Genomic DNA, 23339 nt, shown 5'->3' with positions numbered 1-23339 from the left:
ATCCTTGTTCTGCATATTAGGCATTTTAATTATAATGGGTCTTCTAGAGGATCTTTTAAAAATATTGTCCACTTGGAGTTCTAAATATCTCTTGTGTTTGGATTTCTATCTTATTGCTGAAGTTTGGAATATATTCTGACATCATTTCATTGAATATCTTGTGTATTCCTTTAGTTTGTATTTGAGTGCCTTCATCTATGCCAATGATACTTATATTTGGTCTCTTAATGGTATCCTTGATTTCTTGAATACTCTGGCCATGATCACTAAACATCTTTTCCATATTACTGACTTCTTTTTCAAGATGATATAGTTTGTCTTCAAGGCCTGAGAATATCTCTTCAGAGTGGTCTAATCTATTGGTGATACTTTCAACTGAACTTTTAATTTGATTTATTGAATCACTTCAGGATTTGTTTGGTTTTACTTCATAATCTCCATCTCTTTATTGAATTGTTCTTTTACTTCTTATATAGTTCTAGTTCATTCCTTAGACCACCTTATATTTCCGTGAGCAGTTTATCTATCTTAATTAACTATTCTAAATTCTTTTACTGGCATTTCCTTCTCTTGATATCAGTGGGGTCAGTTGTGTTGTGAGCTATTTGGGGTGGCTCATTCCCTTGATTTTTCACATGGTTGGTATTTCTACCCATTTTCTGGGATAATTATTTCTTCTGCATTGACATAAGGGAATTTTAATGGGGCTGCATTTTCTTTACTTTGTGCTGGGTTGGGTAAATGTCTTTACAAGATGAAATAAAAACCTTCCATGATAACCACAAGTTAAAATAATTCACAATTAGAAAGCCTGCATTACAGAACATTCTCAGCAAAATATTCCATGAGGAGGAAAATGAAAAAAAAAAAAAAGAAAACCAGCAAAGGGAAGACCTACACTAAAGAAAAGGTCAATCAGAGGAGAAACTAATAGTAAAGAAGTTGGGGTATGAGGGCATAAGGAAGTTTGAAATATTCAAAAGGTGAGGAGAGGGAATGGGGTTGTAGCTCAGTGTTAGAGAGCTTGCCTAGCACTTTCGAGGCACTAGGTTCGATCCTTAGCACCACATAAAAATAAATAAAGGTATTATTTACAACTAAAAACTATTAAAAATAAAAAAGGTGAGAGGAGATAAAGTGAAAGCAAGATCCTGCATGAAGGTCCTCCAGAGGAGGAAGTGAAGAAGTAGAAAAGAGAGAGAGAGATTAGGGGCATAGGTGAGGATAAGAGTAATTAAACATCTCAGCTACATCAACCCTCATCAAACAACAAAACAAAAAAATTAAAAATAAACAGTCTCCCCCAAAAACATGTGTATATATTTGTACATGAGCCAATCATCAAATATAGCAATTATTTTTAATTAAAGAACTAAAACATATTAACCCAAATATGAATATTCAAGTGTCCGACTCTGAATGTAATTACCCACCTGATGAGTTTCCCCTGATCCTTTTCAGCTGGTCATTTGTGTTACCACAAAAAAGAAATTGGTTGCACTCTCCTATCTCCAGGGTATTCACACCCACCTGGCCAGTTTCCCCTATCGATTTATGCACACCACAGGGCTTGGAGGGAGAGCAGATTACACCCCCCTCTGCTTCCTTTAATGAATCCACCTGATCCACTTTTTTTTTTTTTTAACAACTGTTTGGTGATCCTGATTTGCCAGATGCACTTTAGGTCACACAGTAAGCACCGACTGAGACCAAGTGAAAATATTTGCTAAGGTTCCTCTAGGAACAAGATTTAGCATAAAATCTCTTTGAGCTGAATCTCCACCTCAGGTCTTTGCTTAGAAGCTGAGGAACACGGAGCATATTTTGTGTGCCAAATTTGTCCATGTTCTCTTTGTGTTGCCCCTTTCGGGTGGCACAGCACCCTTTTGTCTGCCAGGTTCCATTGCATTTCCTTATATTCTGCATTCATTATACCAGAGTCTCTGGGCTTCTCCAAATTTCTGATGGATAAATAATGGTTGAAAATGGGTTTGTTTAGACACCTACCTTGTTATGAAGCCATATTCCTGTTGTTCAAATTCCTAACAGCAGAGCAAGTGGGAGGTGACTCTTTCCCCTACTCTGCCATTTTGTGATCCCTGCTTACCTCCCTCTGCCACCCTACTCCTTTCTCTCTGCCCTCTCACCTCATTGCTCTGACCCCCTTTTCCTATCAACGTTACTTCACTGGAGGGGGAAAAGCACAAGTATGTAGGCAAGTGTAACATCCCCTGCCACAGAATAAAGTCCCTGACTCTGGAAAGTTTATGTCTCCATGTGGGGTACACTGTGTCTGCAAATATAAGGGGTTTCTTGATGTAGGGGACAGGAATTTTGTATAAGCATATTTGTTACCAAGAAAAAGACAGGCATGGTCCTTGGATGAACAGAATGCCAAGTGTGAAGTTATCATTTGTCAGGAGCTGCCCTGGATGCAGAAGCCTTGAAGTCCTGATACACTGGGTTCTGACCAATTATTGCCTTCAGTCTGGCATGGCAGAGCCAGGTCCTGGTAACTTGGGTGTTACCCGCTCAGACAATGAAGAGTGGCTCCAGGTGTAGGTGTCACCCGTGGGGGTTGAGTTACACTCACCTGTTCCTTTGTAACCCTGACCCCTTACCTCATCTGAATGGCTTCTCCCCAATAAAAGGGTTCAGCGTGTGCTCCTCACTCTTTCTTGCCTATCTTGCCCGCCTTGTGGGAGCTGCCCCTGAGGAGCAGTTACTGAACCCAAAGAAAAGGTACTTTCTGTGCTGTGTCTTTATTTATTCCCCAGATTCACTTAGAGTGACCCTGATTGGTTCAGTTGTGTTTTGCAATGACAATCATTAACATTTTTACTCTTTCCTACAAAAATGTGGATTACTCTATAATTAAGCAATGACGTTGGGTCACACATAACATGTAAATCACAGGTGGGAATAGAGGTGGTCATTACAAGAACACTGAGTTAAGGGGATGGATGCCTGGGTGCAACTTCCCTGTGAAAGAGAGAAATTGGGAAGAACTGAATTGGGAGGATGAGAACATTCCTGGTCTCCCTCTGTGTGTGTATCTCTGTCCTCTGTATTGTGCATTTGAGCAATGGGGGTGTCTTCACAGAGGAACCCGTGATACAAGGCTAGTCAGTGAGAACATTTTGAGCAGAGGCTCAGAGTAACCCAAGGCCTGTGTTGCTGCTGGCAGCAACGGATCAGTATTCGCTCATCCAGTGTCATGATGGCTTTGTAGAACTTCACTCCTGTGAGTAGCAGGATTCAACAGTACTTCTCACAGTATCATAGGTTGGTTAGGCCATTCTGCCTGTCTAGTCTGAGCTCATTCCTAAGGCTACATCCATGAGGCAGCTTTATTAGAGTCCAGGATATCCCAGATGGCCTTCCAACATGAGGGGTTACCTGGTATATGGGTAGGGGTGCCTCAGTTTTCTTCCAAAGACCTTTTATCTTTCCCTAGGCTGAGCAGGTGCCCTCAGGTCAGTGTCCAGGTAGGGGAAAGCAGAAGCTACCAGGATGTTTAGCACCTGAGTTCAGGAGGTGCCCAGCTTCCCTTCTATCACATTCTGTTGTCCAAAGCAAGTCACAAGGCCAGCTCAGATTCATTGAGGGTGGGGAAGAGAATTCCATTTGTAGGTGGGCAGAGATGTAAAAGATTGCAGCTGTGTTTTTAATCAAACAATAATGATTTACACGCTGAGATTCACTCCCATGTGAAGGATGTTGCAGGGTTGCGGGGCCAGTGAGCCGAGCCTGGCCTGGCCTTGGGACCCAGGGGTCTGCGCACGCGGTCCGCGCATGGGAATGAGTGCGACACCGCGCGGGGGCACAACAGAGGGCTGACAGGTCCATGGCGTTCCTGAGCAACCGCAGTAGCGGCAACGCCTTCTCCGGCCTCCTGTTTTGGCTTCAGCTCCTGGGGCCTCTGCTCAGTGAGGCCTCAGTGGGTGCGGCCAGGCCGTGATGTCCCGGTGGGTGCGGGTGGTGGTTGGGTGATGGGGGACTGGCCAGCACTGTCTTGCTGCTCTCTTCTTCCTCAGGTAGGGGTTACAGACCCCAGGAAGAGTCCCCAGTGACCCTGGCAGGCTCAGAGGCCCCAGCTCCTCCCAGACACCTGAAACTCCCAAAGAGTCCACATCCTGCTGTAGCTCCAGCCCCAGCAGGGACTCCAAGATCTGGGGCTACTTCAGAGCCCACAGTGTCACCATTCTTACAATCCAATGGGGATTCTAATCCATTTCCAGTTGTGCTTCCTTCAGGTAGCTTCTGGTGCCAGGGTTATACAGGCCTGCCTGGGAGTTGAAAGGGAACACAACCAGACTAGGGAGGATGGAGCCAGATCTTGTCTTGAAAATGGGAGTGGGGGCTGGGATATAGCTCAGTTAATAGAGTACTTGCCTCGCATGCACAAGGCCCTGGGTTCAATCCCCAGCACCACCACCAGGAAAAAAAAAAAAAAAAAAAAAAGAAAATGGGAGGGAGAGGACATCCACCTGTCACACAAGGCAACACCTAGGCAACCTGTGTGTCGTGGTCATGGGGTTGGGGGACAATGGCTTCACTTCTAGTACCTTCTTTCCTGAATCATCCAGTATGTGGGCAAAGAAGTATGAGGATATTTGGTGGAAGTGAAGCCCCACGGAGGAAGTGGCCCTGGCAGGTGAGCCTGCAGTCCTATAATAGACATGTATGTGGAGGTTCCCTCATCACCAACCGGTTAGTGCTCACTGCTGCCCACTGTGTCTTTGGTAGGTGAGTATTTGGGTCTTTGGGTTTTGGCCCCTGATCAGGCTGTGTCCTGTCCCCATCTCTGAGGTTTCCTCCTCATCAGAAAATGAGGATGACAGCCTCAGGGTTTTTATTTAATCTGGGATGAGACCTGATCATTTGATTTTTTCTCAAACATTGGTAACTTTTACTTCAAAGTTTGTATAGTAAATAAACAGATACATCTGGGCTGTCAAACAATATACAACAAAGAGTGTACATCTTACTTAGCAACAACACTGTAAGATATCAATGTATTCTCTTTAACTTTTACCTGTTGTAATCCATTACAGGGTTTCCAAAACTTCTGCACCTTGTGCTTTTCATATCAAATTTTTAATTAAAGATCTTAGCTATTTTCCAAATGAATATATTTTTTGGGGTTTTCCCGGTTATCAATGAAATTTCTTTTTATATCTATAATTAAAAATGACACTCTGTGGGACTGTACAAATTTAGGTCAAAATAAAAATATATATATTTCGTGGCTTCATAAAACATCATTTACTGAATCTTTAAGGAAATTAGAAGTAACAGTGATATATGTAAAAGAAATGATTTAATGACTATAAGCAAGACAAAGCAGAACTGTGGTTCTTTTGCAGACTGAGGACAATGAAATGTTTAGCTATAATTTTCCATACAAACATGAAACAATATTCACATAGAATAAACACTCTCAGAAATAAGTGATGGGTGATAAACAAACACCAAGTTCCACCAAAAAAAAAAAAATAACAACAACAACAACAACAAAAATCAACTGAAAAGTATTGGGGTTGTTCATGTTTTTAGTTTAACATGTTTGCTCTACTTAAAAAATATCTGTAGAAGCTCATAATAAATTGCTCCTATTTCCAGACATTACAGAGAAGACATATTCCATTGTTAACTGTTGGTAAAGCAATATTTCAGTTTGAAATTATTTTTATGATACATATTAAAATAACTTTAGATGAAATGCCTTCTAATAGCAATTAGCTGGTTTATTTAAAATTTTGTTTTAGAATTAGTGATAAATATGAACTTTTAATTTTTTTTTATCAATTTTCCAGGTGATACTGGCCTGGGGAACCACTCTTGGAGAATCTCTGGCCACAGTGGTTGGGTGTGGGAGGGGATAAGGTTTGTAGAGAGGGAGTGGTTGACAGCTTGCCGAGGGAGTTGGGTTCAGGCTGGGAACTACCTGGAATGTGTAGATGGGGAGTGTAGACCCTCTGGATCTCTGTGAAGACAATGTCCTCTCCCCACAGACAAAGGGAATACACGGTGATGCTGGGACACAATAATTTGTTTGAGTTTGATGACAACGCAGTTGTGATTCCAGTTAAAGACATTGTTCTTCATCAATATTATAATGTTCGACTACTGACTAATGACATTGCCATTGCTCTGTTGGATGTTCCTGTGAATTATTCCTCGTACATCCAGCCTATATGCCTGCCTGAGAGGCCTTTCACAGTGAATGCTGAGACATTGTGTTGGGTGACCGGATGGGGCCGCATGGAAATGAATGGTGAGCCTTTCACCAGGATGCAGAGCCTGGTGGTTTGGGGTTGGTATGCAAGCTCCAGGGAGGGTTAGGGAAGTGATTCTCTATGGGTGGATTAGGGAGGAGGGTGAAGAATAGACAGACAGTGAATACTTTACAACTGTTTTAGGAATTTTGATTGGTATGTCAAGACCTGGGGGCATGGGTGACAGGTATGGTGGGTTCTTTCCAGGGTACGTTTGAGTTTAGAGTCAAGAGCTCCCTAGGCAATTTGAGCAGTTTTTAAAGGACTTTACCTAGTGGGTTGAGCTTCTTGTTCCCAGGGAGATAGGCCAAGCCAGAGCAACCCCATCAATGAGGGTACAGGATATCCTATCTTTAGGATGAGACTGGACTTGTTATCTTTCTGAACTGCTTGTCTGAGAGTCTTAGATCCTGCCCTAGAAGGTAAAGTAGTGGTACAGGACACCTGTCACCATTACCACTGATACTCAGAGTGATGGAGCCATGGTTGTCATTTCTCAGGCTGATAAAGCCTTGCCTCTCTATTTCCTTGACTCATCTTTGCTTTTCTATCTCAGTTTGGCCTCTTCCCTCTTCCTCTCAGTGCTCAAACTGGGCCCAAGTTCCCTACTGTGTCCAAGGGCACATTATTTCTGCTCTTTTTTTTGAAGGGTAACTGATGAGCACCCAGAGTGTATACCAAAGGCTCCTGTCCTATCCCAGTCATGCTGATCCACTTGCTCCTATATTGTGTTTCTTTAGCGCGGCCAAAAAAGCTTCGTGGAGCTGAACAAAAGATTCTTTCCCAGAAGATTTGTAATGAGAAGTATCAGAGATATTTCAGAACATCAGTCACCATGGTGCGACAAGGCATGATCTGTGGCTATTATGACGTGCAGCGTAGTCCTTGCTGGGTCAGTATGTGGCCCCTTTCTGCCTGTTTTTGAGTGTCCCTTGAAAGATAAGGAGGTGCACAGGGAGTGACTCCCTAGATTCCCTTAGCTGGTATGGCCTGTTCCTTCAAAAGGGAGCAGCCCTGACTGTCTGGGGCACTGCTAGGGTGCTGAAGGTAGGCTGGGTGATGTTCACATTGTGTTTCACTAGTTGAGCTCTCCTATGCAGCACTAACCCTGCCAGTGTGAGCCTAGTCCAAATGATCCCAGTTAACCCACATCACGACCCAGCAATACAGACTCAGTGCCTACTATCCACATAGGGAAGGGGAGATCCAAGGACATCAATTCAAGGTTGTCCTGAGAGTACCTCTATGATTCCCAGGCCCATGTTCTTCCCTCTCCACCAAACTTTGTTCCTGAGGAGAGGGCTTTTGGGCCTAGTCTTATCAGATGCATATTTGCATGTATTGGAAAGAGCTTTATTGTTGGAATGAATAAAGAAGCAGTTCCAAGAACCCTGAATAATTTCATTATCACCTGTGCAGAGAGAGAGCCAAAGTCTTTACCTTTTCTGGATGACTTCTCCCTGCTGTGAACCCATGTATCCAACCCCATCCATCCAGCTCTGCTATCTTCAAGACTCTGAAACATCCCAAACTGCCCCTTCAAGTAAAAGTTCACATGTCTTTTCCCAAACCTACTCCACTGTCCCCACTATCAGTCACTTCTGTGAGAGGCCCAGAGTCTTCATGTAGGGAGAGGGCTCAGCATGTACAGTGTCCCAGAGGTCTGGGGGCAGATCTTCAGTTGAAGGATGATTTAAACATGTAGAGCAATGGGGTAGCAGATGTGGCCAGAGAGGTGAGTGGGTGGGGTGGGGAGGTAGAGTGAGCCTGGGTGCAGGGCCAAGTTCTAGTCTGGCTCAGGCAGGACTGGGAGGGTGCCTGGGTGAGTGTGATCAGATTTTCCTTTTAAGTCAATGACTTTCTTGGTTATATGGTGCCTAGACTGAAATCTAAGAGCAGTTTTCATCATGTAGGGATCACCATTGGATTCTAAGCAGGGCATGGGGAAGCAAGGAACCATAGAACATGTGTTTGAGGTGGAATGGTGAAGATCATAGGGCACTGGTGTTGAGGGAGGGGCTGAGGAAGACCCTGGGTTTCTCCTGGAGGTGACTGGTGGTGGGGTTAGTGGAGCAGGTTTGGGAAAGTACATGCCGAATTTCACTTGAAAAGCAGGGTCTGGATATTTCCCAGTCTGGAAGGTAGTGGAGCTGATGAACAGAGGGGGTTGGACAGGTGAGTTTGATCAGGGAAAAATGGGGGGGGGGGTAAGAGATGAGAATTTTGGTTCTTTTTATGCAGAGGTGATCCTCAAAATATTTAAGGTTCCTTTAAGGACTGACTGATAGGCAACGATATTGGCCAGAAACTGTAGTGGGCTCTGCCTGCTGTCTTCTCCGTCAGGGGTTCTCCTGTAGCTGCAAGCTCATGGGTGGTTTTGGCAAGGGTCATGAGGAAGGGGTCAGCAGCAGTGGAAGAGTAGGGGCACCCAAAGTGAGTCAGTTTACTGCAGGTGTAGTAGGCCCTGCTGGCTTTGTGTCTCGTGTCCTCTTCCCTGGTCATCAGGAAAGAGTAGCACTTCTCAGAGGATGTTCAACTTCCCACATCAACCTCCTTCTGTCAGATCTCATATTCCCCTGAGAATATGAGAACCTGAGCCTGGCAGTGCCTTTGGGGATCCTGGGGAAGGAAGCCCAGTGCATGTCTGTCTCCTCAGAACCTCAGGTGGCGTGCTGCCTGGTCGGATGAGGACCCTCTTCTATCCCTGCAGTTTGTTTGTTTTTCTTTCTCCAGGGAGATTCTGGGGGCCCTCTTGCCTGTGAAGTTAACAACACGTGGATCCAGATAGGTGTCGTGAGCTGGGGTTACAAATGCGGTGTCCTTCCTTCTGTTTATACAGAGATCATCCAGTTTAAGAAGTGGATCAATGATATTTTAAATCAGGCTTCTGGTATATATTCCATGGGAGTCTGTATGCTGCTCATATGTCTTCTGCTTTCCGGAGCAATCCTGGTGACCATATGATCACCCGGGCCCACTCCCCTCCTATTTGTGGGGTCTCCCACTAGGCCTCTCCTCTAACCTCCCTTTCCTTCTCAATGTCCTTTCTTCAAATCTGGCGAGACTCTTTGACCCTCGAGAGACCCACAGTTTAACATGCCTGGGCCATGCTCTCCCTGTTGGAAAGGAAGGCTCGAATGCCTGCAGTCCTGTCATGGGTAGCATGATGACTTGGGACACTTTGGAGAATATGTGCCAAAGGATAGAAGTCATCACGGTGAAACCCTGGTTTCAGGGTCTTCTTGAGACTGTGTCTCACCAGAGATGTCAGGAGGAAGAGAGACGGTTGGGGGGGATAGGGAGATGCTCCTAAGTAGCAGAGCACAAAGAGCACTTGTATGTATTTGCTAATTAACTTACAAAAAAGCTGTTTTTAAATCAGGACCTACGTGACAGGGGTCCGTGCCCCTCCAAAGAAGGAAAAATGCCTGATTGATATTTTGATTGGACTAAAGCCTGTATAAATACCTTGTGGACACGAATGTCTTATCCAGGATTGGGCAGGGGGCTAACTTCCTTAAAACTACATATCTATATAAACCCCTAGACAATAGTCACCCTTTGTTATCCCTCTTTGGGATTCCTCTCTCTTTGGGAACTCTACTTTTTCTTTTCTATTACTCTAATAAAGCCTGTTACTTTACTCTCACCCTGTGTCTGTGGGTTTTATTCTTCGAATTCATGAGACAAAGAACCCAATCCCACGTTCCTTGCTACGCCAGCTAGAGCGGTCATTGTCAGATGGCATGCAAGAGGTGTTGCCTGGTCCCTGAAGAGGGTCAGGCCTGGGACTTCCACATCTGGCTCAATTGCCTGTGGCTGGCCGGCTCCGGTGTGGATCCATCTATGACTGAGTAGCCTGTGGAACTGGCCTTTCGTTGGGTATCCTAATACAGCACTCCTTCCTCTGTGCCCTAGTGGCTGCATTAGGGGCATCCTGAATTGTGTTGAGACAGTTTTGAGTGTGGAGATTTTAAATGTGAACTGAATAAATGTTTGGATAGTGTCCTGTGTGTTCTGAAGCTCCGCTCACTTGGGTTGTTTGGTTATATATAACCTCCTCTGTGGAGAGCTGTGCCCCCATGTAGCTAAGGAAGTTCTTTTTCTTAACCATAGAAGATGTAAGGCAGTACCTGCTCTGAGGTGCATCTTATGGGTGATTTTGCTGAGCAGATCCTGGTCCCTTATGTCATTTCCAGCATCTCTGCAGTAACCTCTAGAATTGAGTCACACGGATTCTGCTAGGGGCAGGTGATCAGGAGAGAATGGAACAGGGAGCCCGAGTGAAGTCGGAGCATAACAAATATTCCTCCTTTTTCCGTTCTTCCCCTTGCTGCTCATCCGAGTTTGTTTCCAGAAAAATTATTTCCCACATGAAGTAGGGTGAGAGATTCAAAACATTGTACCCAGGTTTGGTGACCTCATATAAGGTCTGGTGTCTCCCATTTTCTCTGTTGATCTGCTGACCAGCTTTGTCCTGATCTTCTGCCTTTTGTCCTTCCAGGGGTCCATGTCTCACCCCCAGATTTCAATGGGCAGTCTGTGGCAGTTCCAATTGTTGCCAGAGGAAGGATGGGACTGGGAGATCAGGCCTAAACATCAAACACTGTCTCTTAATGATTATAGTACCAATTCCCAACAAACCACTGGATATTCGTGGGTTAGCAAAATAAATTTAACTTCTTTTTACCAGAACAATCCAGTTTTCTTGGTCAGCAGGTAGCTTTTCTCCATTGTATGGTCCCACTCTGAGTGTTATGGTTCATTTTTTATCTGTGTGATTTTTTTTTTTTTACTTTAAGTTGATTTATTTCAGGTATTTTGTCATAGGAACAGAGAAGACTGAAAATTGACTAATACTGCTATACTACAGAAAACCACAGATGGAATTAATTTACAAACAACAGGAATTTACTTTTCATAGTTCTGGAGGCTGGGCAGTTCAGGATCAAGTTACAAGCAGGTTTGGTATCTAGTAAAGGCTCTTTTCTTATAGATGACATATCTAGACGTCCTTACATGCCAAATAGGATTGGGGCAAAGGGGGACCAACTGCTGTATCTTTGCCTGGTAGAAGAACAGATTAACAAACACACTCAACCCTCCACCCCCAAAATAACTTTGTGGGGAGAATCTAAGCTATTTCACCAATTTTTGTATCTGCTTCCAACTTAAGACCAATCAGAGAAAGTGAAATATCTTTAAGGAATCACGCAAGATGCACCACTTCTAGTTAGCCTGCCTACAGCTTCCATGCTTACAACCTCTAACCAGGGCACATTTGAAGACTCTTTTTTTTCCCCTGCAATATAGCCTTCCTGCTCTTCTGTTTTCAACTCTCTGCCAAAATGCAAGGGATCTAGATGACTCCTTTCCTACAGCAAGATTAGAATAAATAGTCTTTGCTCTCACCCCCACCCCCCATTGAGTATTGAACCCACAGGTGCTCTACCACTTAGCCACACCCCCAAGGTGTTTTTTTTATTTTGGGACAGGGTCTATGTTGATGAGGCTAGCCTCAAACTTGCAATCCTCCTGCCTCAGCCTCACAAGTCTCTGTGATTATAGAGGTGTGCCATTATGCCCAGTTGCTTTTCTTATCTAGTTGGTCAACATTTATTCATAGATCCTTCAATATAGAATTGACGAAGACTCCCTCCTTGACCAAACTTTAATCAGTTTCCTCTGAGCCCTCCTCTAGTTTTAGCAAAGAATCCTGCTGAGCCTGTTTAGCAAGAATTCTCTACTCTTCATATCTAAGCAAGTTTCTTTTGGTAATTTCCCATCTACTGACTCCTTAGCGCTGCCTCTTGGCTAAAAATTTTTCAGCAGATCATTCTGTATTTGGTATTGAACTTGGTTCCAAGCTGAAGTCTTTCTTCCCTAATGCAATGTATGGAATAAATCCAATTGTGTATGTTTTCAGTACTGGCAATTGTATGCAAGTGTGCTCTTACCACTGAGCTACATCCTCAGTCCTTTATATTTTTTTATTTTGAGACAGGGTTGTTGAGGCTGTTCTCTCCTGCCTTGGGCTCCCTGTGTGCCACTCTGTCTGGCTCAAACTGATATTTTTGAACACTACTTGAAAGCATAAAATCTTGGAGTTGGTTTCTGTGGGGTTCTGGGATTTTTTCTAATTAAAAAATAGAAATACTGGCTAAGCATAGTGGCATGAGCCTACAATCCCAGCAGCTCAGAAGGCTGAGGCAGCCTCAGCAACTTAGTGAGTCCCTAAGCAACTGAGTGAGACCCTGTCTCAAAATAAAAATATAAAAAGTGGCTGGTGATGTGACTTGGTGGTTAAGTGCCCCTCGTTCAATCCCTGGTATCTTAGCTAAGGAATACAAGATAGAAAGGAGAACCATTGATAATTGAAAAATACTGTAACAAAAGTAAAAAAAATCCAATGAAGAGTCCCAAGTTCAGAATAGCTCAAAAGGAAAAACTATCAGTAAACAGTAAGATGGAGAAGAGAAATTGTATAATCTAAAAGCTGAAAAATAGATTGGAGGAGAATAATGCACAGAATCTTGAGGACCTATGAAAGAATGTAAAAAGGTCTAACGTTCATGTTACCAAAGTGTGAAAGAAAGAAAGAGGATAACACTGAATCAATAGCCAAACAAATAAATGAACAATTTGGCAAGAAACAGAAACGTACAGGTTTGAGATGTTGGACAAACACAAACGGAATTTAAAAAAACTTAAAGAATTTTATGACAAGATACATGGCAATCCAACTTTTAAAAATTAAAGAAACTACCTACAAAGAAGGATAACAAATTACCTACAGGGTGAACTAATTCAGATGACGGTGGAGTTCTCATCGGAAAACACGGAGACAGAATTAAGTGGCACAGTGTTTCAAGTACCGAAGAAACAAGGGTCAAGCCACGTTCCTCCACAGCGACAAGCAGCTTGTAGCAATTAAACGGAAATCAGAAGAGTCTCAGATTGAGGAAACCCAAGGGAACTTGTCACCTACAATTCTACCATAAAAGAATACCATAAACTCAGGAGCTCTCTAAACAGAAAAGAAAGAATAAAAGGAAATTTGAGACATCAGAAAGAAAGGGGGGAATAATCAAAATAACATTTCCTTCTCTTGAGTTCTCTAAATTACGTTTGGTGGTTTAAGAAAACTCATACACTGTTTGACATGGTTCTACATTGATGTAAAGGAAGTGTTTAAAATAATGACTTTACAAACAGAGAAGTATAAAGAGATATAAAAGGCAAATAAGTTTTCTGTAGCTCACTTGAACTGGTAAAATAATGACACTGATGTACTACTGTCTCTATATATATTGGCAGAAACCTAAACATCTATATAAAGCAATCTTATCAAAAACACTATGGATTCAGCAATGTGTAATTATCTGTGTGGATTTTAACTCCGAAGGCTTGTTAAAATATTGATTTCTGTTTCCTCTCTGCATGTTTTCAATTTTGTAGGTAGAGCCCACACCTGAGAATGTACATTTGGAACATGTTCTCAGGTGGCAAGCGCTGTGGCTCTAGAGACCTTTGAGAATCAATGCTCTGGGGTAACAAGAGTGAGAAAAGGCAACTTTCTCTTGGTTGTTGATATGGAAGTAGCATATATCACCTCACCTGTGTGGAAACACTTAGGTGCCAGGCTGGGTTATGGGGAAAGAACAGTCTTGGTGGTCATCTCCCAATCCCTGCCATGTCTAGCAGACCAAAAGACATCATATTTCTGCAAAAAGCCCTATTATAAGGTCTGGCAAAACCACCACCTCTTTCAGTGACACTGATCTTATTGGTGGTGTGTAAAGGAGGAAAAATGCCTTTCTTTTCTCAGGTTTCTCCCAGGACTCCTTGATTTAGGACCACCTTATGTATCACTTTCTTAAAAGGATGGTCCCTAATTCCCTAGTCATACTATTTTTTCTCCCATCTTGTACTTTTAACATCTTTCCAGATGCTCACATCAATAGTGATTGTGGAACTCTCTAGTGTAGGCAGAGGTGCCAAGGATCTGGTCGGGGCCTTCAGCAGACAGGTTCTGTGGGCACTGTCATACCCTCAGAGCCACTTGGGATGCTTGCATGGGCCCGGCCACCCTGGGATCCGAGGTTGTCTTTGGAGCCGTTGGCTGCGCGCGTGCGGAAGCGCCACCACAAGTCAGAGACGCATCACAGCACGCGCCAGAGACGCTGTCCTGAGCCAGCCCGCCCGAGCCAACCCCGCAGGCGTTAGGTGGCCCCGGGACTCATGGCCGCCGGTCGAGGATCCTTGAGGTCCCGGTTCCTGAGTTGCCACCTGCTGCTGCTGCTTCTGCTACCGCCAAACTCAGGTAAGGCAACGCCTTCTGGGCCATCCTCCGCCCCTCCGCCCCTCTCGCCCCTGTCCTGCCAGGGTGGCTGTCTATTCTGGCATCTGGGACTCTCTGTCCCCATACCACCCCAGTGGCCACTTCTGCTCTATTAGCCCTCCCAGGATCTCTGCAGGGGCTCCCAGTGACCTGAAACCCCTGTCCTCTCTGGCCTCCTCCCTGGGTCCGCACCTGCCCTCCAGCCTCCCGGGACCGCCAGTGCGGAGCACCCCTGTCTTGTGACTCCTCCGCATCCTGCCGCTTCCGCGCCCCCCCCCCCCCCGTCCCGCCCCGCCCCTGCCAGCCTGGACTCTGTGACTAATGTCCTGACCTCCCTGGCGCCCTCTCCCCAGCACCTTTGGAGCCTCACACTCTCCTCCTGCTCCCCATCCTCTGCTCTTCCCCAGTAGCTAGTCCAACTGAAGACCCCACCGATTCTGCTGGTTTGGCTCAGGCATGTTCCTGAACAGCTCAAAGGAGTATTCTAAAATTCACTTTCTTCCCAGATCTCGTGTTCCAACCCAGTGTGCCTTACCAGCAGCTGCTTCATTTTCTCAGAAAAGAGACCGTCAGGTTCCCTCTTTGCCTTGGGCTCCCTCCATCCGCCTCCTGTCGCCCATCCTCCTCTCCCCTTCTCTTTGCTGTGTTTCTTCCTCCATCCCCAGCCCCTCTGGCTGTTAGGCTTCATGCTTCCATCCCACCTAATCCTTAGCCCATTGCTTTGTCTTTATTGACCTGACCTTTTTACTGCTCCCTTCATTTTCTTTATTTTGGCTTCCTGATTCTCCTCTACCTCAGGACTAACCCTCTACCTCCTCAGCCTCTGCCCCAGGCCCCCTCCAGCTCTGCTCACCCCTGACATAGGGGTATCCCCTAAGGCTCTCTCTAGTTCCCTGCTCCTCCCCTGTTTACTGCTCACTGGGTGAACTAACTCACCCTGGGCTCTAAGCTGACATTTTATGTGATAATGCTTTCTAAAACAATGTGCCACTTGCTGAAGTCTCCACTCAAATGACCTAGAAACATCTCGACTCTTGGGGTTCAAAGCAGCCTCACCTTACAAACTAGCTTCTCTTACTCTATAGTCCCAAATCTCCCATCCAGCTCTCCATGTCTGGTCTCACACCAACTTCCTCGTCCAGAGCTGCTCCTCTCTTGTCTGGTTCTGCAGTATCTCCAGTGGGATCTCAGAGCTTTCAGTCCTTTACCTTCCTGGCTATGTTACGAGCCTGGCACTGCCACACCTTTATTGGCGTCCCAGAGGGTCTTAACCAGCTTCTTGGCCAGGTGCTCAAGGACCTCTGTGGTTGGCTCCTGTGCTCCTTTCCTGGTATCATCTGTCTCTAGCTATCACAGGTCTTGTTTTCATCCTCTGGCGTCTGCAGCATACACCACAATGTTTCTTCTGCCAGGAATGTCATCTCTTTTTCATTTCTGCTGTGCCTTGTCATCTTTAAGACCAGCCCCAGTAACCCCTCCTCTCAGAAGTCTCTTTTGTCCACCGCCTCTTCAGGGGCTCACCTGACACCTGGGGTCTGTCACTCTGATCTCACATGAGTGATTGTGTACTTAGGTCTGCCTCCTGTGCTGGGCATTGTGTTCCTGGAGGGCCGGCTCTATGTGACACATGGGTTCCCCACCGTCTACCTCCAAGCTAGGCTCATACAGGAGATGAGGGAATATTTGGAGAATACATGAGTGAACTAATTAATGAAAACATGCACATCTTGGCTGTCATCATGCCACCAGCTTTTGCTTCATCTCTGGCCATCTTTTCTCCTTCAGGTTTCACAGATGACAGAACTACACCAGGTGAGTTCAGTGGGCCCCTGCCATAGGAAAAGCTTCAGGTCTTTGGGGGATGTGTTCGGAAGGGCATCACATTGATAGCATTTCTGGGTTGGTAGGAACCAGGAATATTCTAGCAGGGCTACTTTTCAAAGAACAACCTGAGACTACCAGGATATATGGACTTAAAAATCCAGGGGAAAAATCTACAGGGACTCCATGGGAATGCAGACTTTCTTTGAATTCAGACCAGGCTGCATCCTCTCTGGGGACATGTCCAGGAGGCTATACTTTTCCATGTGTTTTGGGGTTCTAAACTGTGCAGTTGCAGCTGGAGCCTCCTGGGCCCTGGGGCCCTGGGGCATTGTCTGCAGAGCCTGGCTCTTGGGTTTCCTATCTTTTTCCTTATATATCAGGGGCAAAGGCTTGGGTTTCTCCTGTCCTTTGGATTCACGAACCTCTATTGTCTCAGGTCTTGCCAGGCTCTACTCTGATTCATTATTGGTTGCTTGGTTGATTGATTAAATTGCTCTGCCCATTCGCCACTCCTATTCCCTTTCTCCCCACCTTCTCCAACTTTTTTCTGATATGTTCCATGTGCTCTTTGTGTGTTCTTATAACAATACATATCGCTGTCATGTGTATTTTTTGTTTATTATTCGTTTATTTTTATGTGGTATCGGGGATCGAATCCAGTGCCTCAGGCATTCTAGGCAAGTGCTCCACCCCTGAGCTACAACCCCGGCCCCATGTTTCCTCCTGTTTTCATTTAAAAATGTCTTCATTTGGAAATAAGCAATGTATTGCCCCAGACCTACCACTCTTTTTTAAAAATATATTTTTAGTTGTAATAGACACAATAATTTTATTTTATTTACTTTTTTTCATGTGGTGCTGAGGATCAAACCCAGTACCTCACACCTGCTAGGCAAGCACTCTACCATTGAGCCACAACCCCAGCCCTCAAACTTGATTTTGATGTAATCAAGTTAGTTTTATGTTTTATGGTTTGTGGAGTGTGTGTGTGTGTGTGTGTGGCGGGGGGGTAACCAGGGATTGAACCCAGGGGTGCTTTACCATGAAGCTACATCCCTACTTCTTTTTATTTTATTTTTATTTTGAAACGGAATATTGCTAAATTGCCCAGGCTGGCTTTGAACTTGCAATCCTCTTGCTCAGCCTCCCAGTTAGCAGGGAGACAGGTGTGCACCAGTAGCCCAGCATGGTTTGTATTTTTGGGCTTTAAGGACTCTTTCCCACCCATGGCACACAGTCTGTTAATTTCACAGTTTTACCTTTAGGTCTTCAAGCACTATTAATGAGGAATCTTTTCTTAGTTCATTCATAGTAAGCTAGTTTTCACACCACCTACTCAGTGGTTCTTTATGCATTGATTATGGTGACCTGTTCATTTACATCAAGTTCCTGAGTTGGTCCACCTGTCTGTCCATGTGTCAGCACTATACCATTCCTGTTATTTTGGCTTTCATGTGGGTCTTAATATCTGCCAGCACAGAGGCCCTTCTTTACTGGGATTTTTCAATGATCGAACTCTTTCCAGACCTTTGTTTTTCTATGTCAATTTTAGAACAAGTTTATCAAGTGTCTTAACAATTCTAACTTGGAAAATGAATTATAGATTAATTCTGGGAAAATTATATCTAAAATACTTAGTCATTCTCTTTCACAGAAAGGACCGTCTCTCCATTTATGTTGATTATTTTCTGTGTCCTTTATTAGAGTTTTTAATTTATCACTGCACAAGTCTTATGTGGTATTAGGTTAATTTCTATGTACTTGTAATTTTTTTGCTACTGAAAATGTATTTTGAGTATATTTTCTTGGTGGTGGTGCTGGCGTAAAGAAATAGCAGTGAATGTGTAACTGATGTGATTCTGCAATCTGTGTATGGGGTGAAGGTGGGAGTTCATAACCCACTTGAATCAAAGTGTGGAATATGATATGTCAAGAAATTTGTAATGTTTTGAACAACCAACAATAAAAAATTAAAAAAATAAAAATAAAAAAAAGAAATAGCAGTGATTTTAAAAGTAAATGATTTCATGCAAGGTATTATGTACATACAATAAAATGCACAAAGTGTGACTGGATCTAGGAATTATCACCATGAACACACCTGTGACCTCAACCAGCCAAGTTAAAAGGTAGAACAGGACATCCCCTTTAGGCTCTCAAAAATTACTTCCTCTGCCCCTTCTCACAGAGTCTCCTTATCCTGGCTTCTGATAATGTAGATTTTTTTTTTTTTTTTGGTCTGTTCTTCAACAGTATACGATGTTGATGTTTCCTATAGGTATTTGACATATCAAAAGTTACAGATTTCCTTTGTTTTTCTTTTTTTTTCAAGTCATAAGTACACATTGAATGTTTAAACACCCCCCCTTTTTTTTTGTCTCTTGAGAAAAGCACAAAATCTCTCTCCCTCCAGATCATTAGAATTGTTCATGTGGAGAAAGCATTGGAACTCTTCCAAGGGTGGGACCACCCTTGCACTCCTGGGACAATCCCTATGTGATCAAGGAGTGTTGTTTTTCAAAATATGATGTTGGCTAATATTTTATTTAGAATTCCTGCATCTGTGTTCGTTCAAACATTCATTCACACAGTCGTACATCTTGGCTGATTAAACTAGTGTGTGAACTGTGAGTGGGGACCTCCGTGGGCTCCAGGCTGCTTGGTGTAAAGACTGCAGCAAACATTGTAGATTTTCAGGATATGCATTTCTCTGCTTAGGATTCCTTCTCTGCTTCTCCCTTGTTTTGAAGTCCTGCGCTGGTTGCTCTCATGAATCTCAGTATGTCTCTCCTGCTGTGAACTCTCTATGTCCCTTTCTTGATGCTTGTATCTGTCATTGTCACTTTGTCTAGCTTACTGCCTTTGGGCAGGCCACTTGCCTCTCACCCTCAATCTCCCTCTCTGAAATGGGAAGAAGCCCCTGACTTTACAGCATTATGCAAATTGGCCTTGGAGAGCTTCTTGGTTCTGGTCATTCTTATCCTCCTCTATGTGGTCACTGTGTCTCTCTGATATGCTAGTTTCTGAACTTTGTGGTGAGCCCTGGTGGACACAGGATTCGGACCAGCCCCGCCATTGGCCCTGGGAGGTGAGCCTCCGGATAGACAGTGAGCATGTGTGTGGAGGGTCCCTCATTGACTCCAAATGGGTGGTGACTGCCGCCCATTGCATCAAAGGGTGAGTGTTGTCTATGGGTCCAGGGCCTGGAGATTCAGAGCTACAATGGACCCAGCCCAGTTTCCTTATTTCTTTGTGGAAGGAGACGGGTGGGGAAGAGTGGGAAGTGGTGGCCAGCACAGGAATGTGTCATACTCAGGATCTGAGAGGCAGCCAGGGACTGACTGGGGCAGGAATCTCAAGCAACAAAGATTGTATTCTTAGCTGGGAAGTAGGAAAACCCAGAACCCCCCTCCCACGGGAATACATTTGTGTGCATCTATACCCACAAACCTGCAGCATGCCACAGAGAACAGGCCATCTTCAGTCAACTTGAATAAAGAAGGACGAGACAGGCAGATCCCTCTCTCTCTGAGACCTCCAGGGTAGATTAGGCAAGGTGGAGTGAGCACAGCAAATCAGACAGGACTTCTGATAAGGGAGAGGGTCCTTGGAAGAGGTAGGGGCATACTTGTCTGGGAAACTGATATCTGCCAGGCGGGGCTCTGTATCTCCTGCAGCTCCAAAAACTACACAGTGGTACTTGGTACTTCCAAGCTGAACCCAATGAGATACGAAAAGGTCATCTGGATCCCTGTGAGGGACATCATTATGCACCCCAAGTTCTGGGGTCGAACATTTGTCGTGGGTGATATCGCCCTTCTCCAACTCCTCACTCCTGTCACCTTCAGCAAGTATGTTCAGCCCATCTGTCTCCCAGAACCCAACTTTAACCTGAAGATTGGCACACAGTGCTGGGTGACTGGCTGGGGCCAGGTCAAACAGCGCTTTTTAGGTGAGCGGGATGGAGTGGGGTGGGGGCATGAGGTCAAAGTGACTGTCACCTCTGGTCCTTAGTTCTTTAAATGGGTTAGGACCATGTCTCCCGTGGTGACCATTGTCATGGTTTCCACGGCCACTTCATTCTGGTTACACTCTCTAGACTGGGTGTAATCATCTGCCTCTTACAGAAACTCAGGGTCAGGGGTTCATAAGTTCACTCCCTCCCTCGTTCACTCACTTGGCACACTTTGGGCATCTGACACACACCCAGCCCCTGCCATTGAAAATGCATGCCCTGCCCGGAAGGGAGTCACAGCAGTATGTGGTGTGCATGGTGTGTGGCGATGGAATCGGGGAGAGCAGGCTGACAAAAACCTGGGGAGATCTGGGCTGAGCTCTGGGCAGAGGGACTGCTTGAGACGTCTGAAGGAGGAGCAAGTGTTAGTCAGGGGACAGAGGGAATAGCCGGTACAAACCTATCAGCCTGGAGAGAAATGGCACATGGTTGGGGTCTCAACTGATAAGGGGCCACCCTGGAACTTGATGAGTACTGGCTTGATTCAGCAGCTAAAGCTCCCCAGAGAAGAGGATCCCTAACCAAAGTCTGAGAAGGTAAGGGGTCTACATTTAGGGTAGACACTGCAAGGGGAAGGACCGAGTGAAGTAGGGGATGGAAATGTGACAGGGCATGGCTTGACTGAGCCTCAAGATTGGAGGTGACAACATCCTGGGCAGAGGTCAAGGTTGAGTGATGTGAAGGGTTGTTGCTCACCCAACTGAGCTCCTCCACAGCCAACTCCACGCTGACCTCAGAGCTGCAGGAGGCCGAGGTGTTCATCATGGACAACAAGAGATGTAACAAGATTTATCGCAAGCTTTCCGTTATCCCCCGAATTACCCGCCTTGTCCAGGGAGATCTGGTCTGTGCCACCAACTATGGAGATAACTTGTGCTCTGTGAGTTTGGGAGGTGCAGATTCTGGCAGCTCTCCTGCTAGTAACTCCTGGGTGGGGGCCAGTTCCCTGGGGCAGGGCTTGCTTAGCTCCCTCTCAGTTACTAACAGGATCTATTCTCACCTTCCTTCACCTGGAACTTTGACATTGGCTGCTATTATGAGTTGGGTCTCTAACTGAGGAGCCCAAGGAGGCCCCAATTAGCAAGAACGGCTCTCAAATAGAACTCAGAGGGCAGGTACTCGGGGTCTCCTGGGGCTCAGGAGCCTCCTTCACTCCTCTCTTCTCTACAGGGAGATTCTGGGGGACCATTGGCTTGCGAAGTCGATGGCCGATGGGTCCTGGCTGGGGTGTTGTCCTGGGAGAAGGCCTGCACCCAAACACGGAATCCAGGAGTGTTCGCTCGCATCACCAAATATAGCCAATGGATCAAGAAGCAACTGAGCCATGGAACTCTGACTGGTCCTTGCAGCTCCTCCTGGCTCCTATTCCTGTCCTGGCTGCTGTGGCCTCTGATGGGCCCCTGACTTCACCCCTTCCTCTGTCTGCTTTGCCTCTGCTGGATGGCAACAGATGGGGGGTTGGACCAAGGTCACATGTCCATATTCAAGGGTAGGGAAAGAGTGGCCCCTGGGAAACTGGGTCCTGCTTTGGCATCCCAGCAGGGAGGGGTGTGGTGAATGACTAAGCCCTGGGTGAGAAAAAGGGGGAGTATGATCCAGAGGGTTCTGGAATCTGGGACAAAGATAGTAGGGTTTAAATTTAATGCAAAGTGAGCTGGTTCTTTTTTCTGTTCTCTGGAGCATCCCTGGGGGTTGGGAGTAGGTGGGAGGTCAGGGCCTCCTGGAATTAATTCTGCCAGGGAGCTCCCAAATGGGAAGCTCTCTCTCTCCAGTGTTGGAGCATAGGAAAAGGACCTGGACCTGCAGCCTCCGTTCTTTCATCTGTACAGTGGGTATATTACTGTAAGGGAGGAGTCAAAACATGCCTTATAGGCTGACAGTAGGAATGATCCACAGAGAGTACACTGAACATAGCTTCCTGTTTTCTTTAAACTAATTGTAAAAGTATTATATGTTCATCATAGAAAGCTAGTAAATACAGTGAAGCCCAGAGAAAGGAAACCTTCCCCAGTCCCACCACACAGAGTTACACACTCTTCTCGTTTTGATGTATTTCCTTCTATGTTCTTTTCTTATTAAAAAAAAAACATTTCAAGCAATATATAAATACATTCTTGTTGTGATTTATTTTTAAAATTCAGAGATTGTATATAAAGATTCCTCTTTTCTCATCTGGTCCCCACTGGTTCTGTTTTCTGTCCCCAGAAGTAATCATAGTAATCATAGAATTTCTTTTTCTATATGGTGTGAGGCAGGGACCTAACTCTGTTTCTAACCCAAGAACTGATTTTGTTGTCACCATTTTTTTTTTTTTTGTATAGTCCATCCTTTTCCTGCTGATTTGAATTTCCACACTTATAATGAAATCCCAATATATTTATGCATTCATTTTTGAACTCTTATTATTTTCCCACTGACCTTTATGCCCCTGGACTAATACTGTACTGTTTCCATCACTTTGTTATATTTTCTTAAATTGTAGCAACAATTCTCCTCTTTTAAATAAAATATTACCTATTTTTCCCATATAAACTCTAGAATCAGCTTGCCAACATCCATTAAAAATATTAATGGCTGGGAAAACTGATTATATGTGGAAGAATGAAAATAGACCCTTATCTCTCACCCTACACACAAAAAAATCCAACTCAAAATGGATCAAAGACCTAGAAATTAGGTCAGAAACTATGCAATTCCTAGAAGAAAATGTAGGGTCAATATTCCAGCATGTAGGCACAGGCAACAACTCTCTCAGTAGAACCCGTAAACCTCAGGAAACAATGCCAAGAGTTAATAAATGGGATGGCATCAAATTAAAAACTTCTCCACAGCAATGTTAACAGTTGGGAAGAAAGAACCTACAGAATGGGAGAAAATC

General features: G+C 44.8%; 1 protein-coding gene across 1 annotated transcript; it reads left to right on the top strand.

Moving 5' to 3' along the window:
• Positions 1-14522: 14522 nt before the first annotated feature.
• Prss45p (serine protease 45) lies at positions 14523-21865 on the top strand. Its single transcript, XM_027932213.2, has 6 exons — positions 14523-14604; positions 16408-16434; positions 19467-19623; positions 20124-20398; positions 21178-21341; positions 21632-21865. Exons 1-6 carry the CDS (start codon positions 14523-14525, stop codon positions 21863-21865), a joined length of 939 nt encoding a protein of 312 aa, XP_027788014.2.
• Positions 21866-23339: the final 1474 nt, after the last annotated feature.

Source organism: Marmota flaviventris, chromosome 1 (assembly GCF_047511675.1).
Source record: "Marmota flaviventris isolate mMarFla1 chromosome 1, mMarFla1.hap1, whole genome shotgun sequence".
NCBI lineage: Eukaryota > Metazoa > Chordata > Mammalia > Rodentia > Sciuridae > Marmota > Marmota flaviventris.
This window is presented reverse-complemented; position numbering and strand designations above follow the sequence as displayed.

Excerpts from the sequence above, each read along its gene's own strand:
- Prss45p (XM_027932213.2), top strand. The coding sequence starts at position 14,523 with ATGGCCGCCGGTCGAGGATCCTTGAGGTCCCGGTTCCTGAGTTGCCAC. Across the intron at positions 20,399-21,177 it reads GGTCAAACAGCGCTTTTTAG|CCAACTCCACGCTGACCTCA; the intron begins GTGAGCGGGATG and ends GCTCCTCCACAG. Across the intron at positions 21,342-21,631 it reads ATGGAGATAACTTGTGCTCT|GGAGATTCTGGGGGACCATT; the intron begins GTGAGTTTGGGA and ends TCTTCTCTACAG.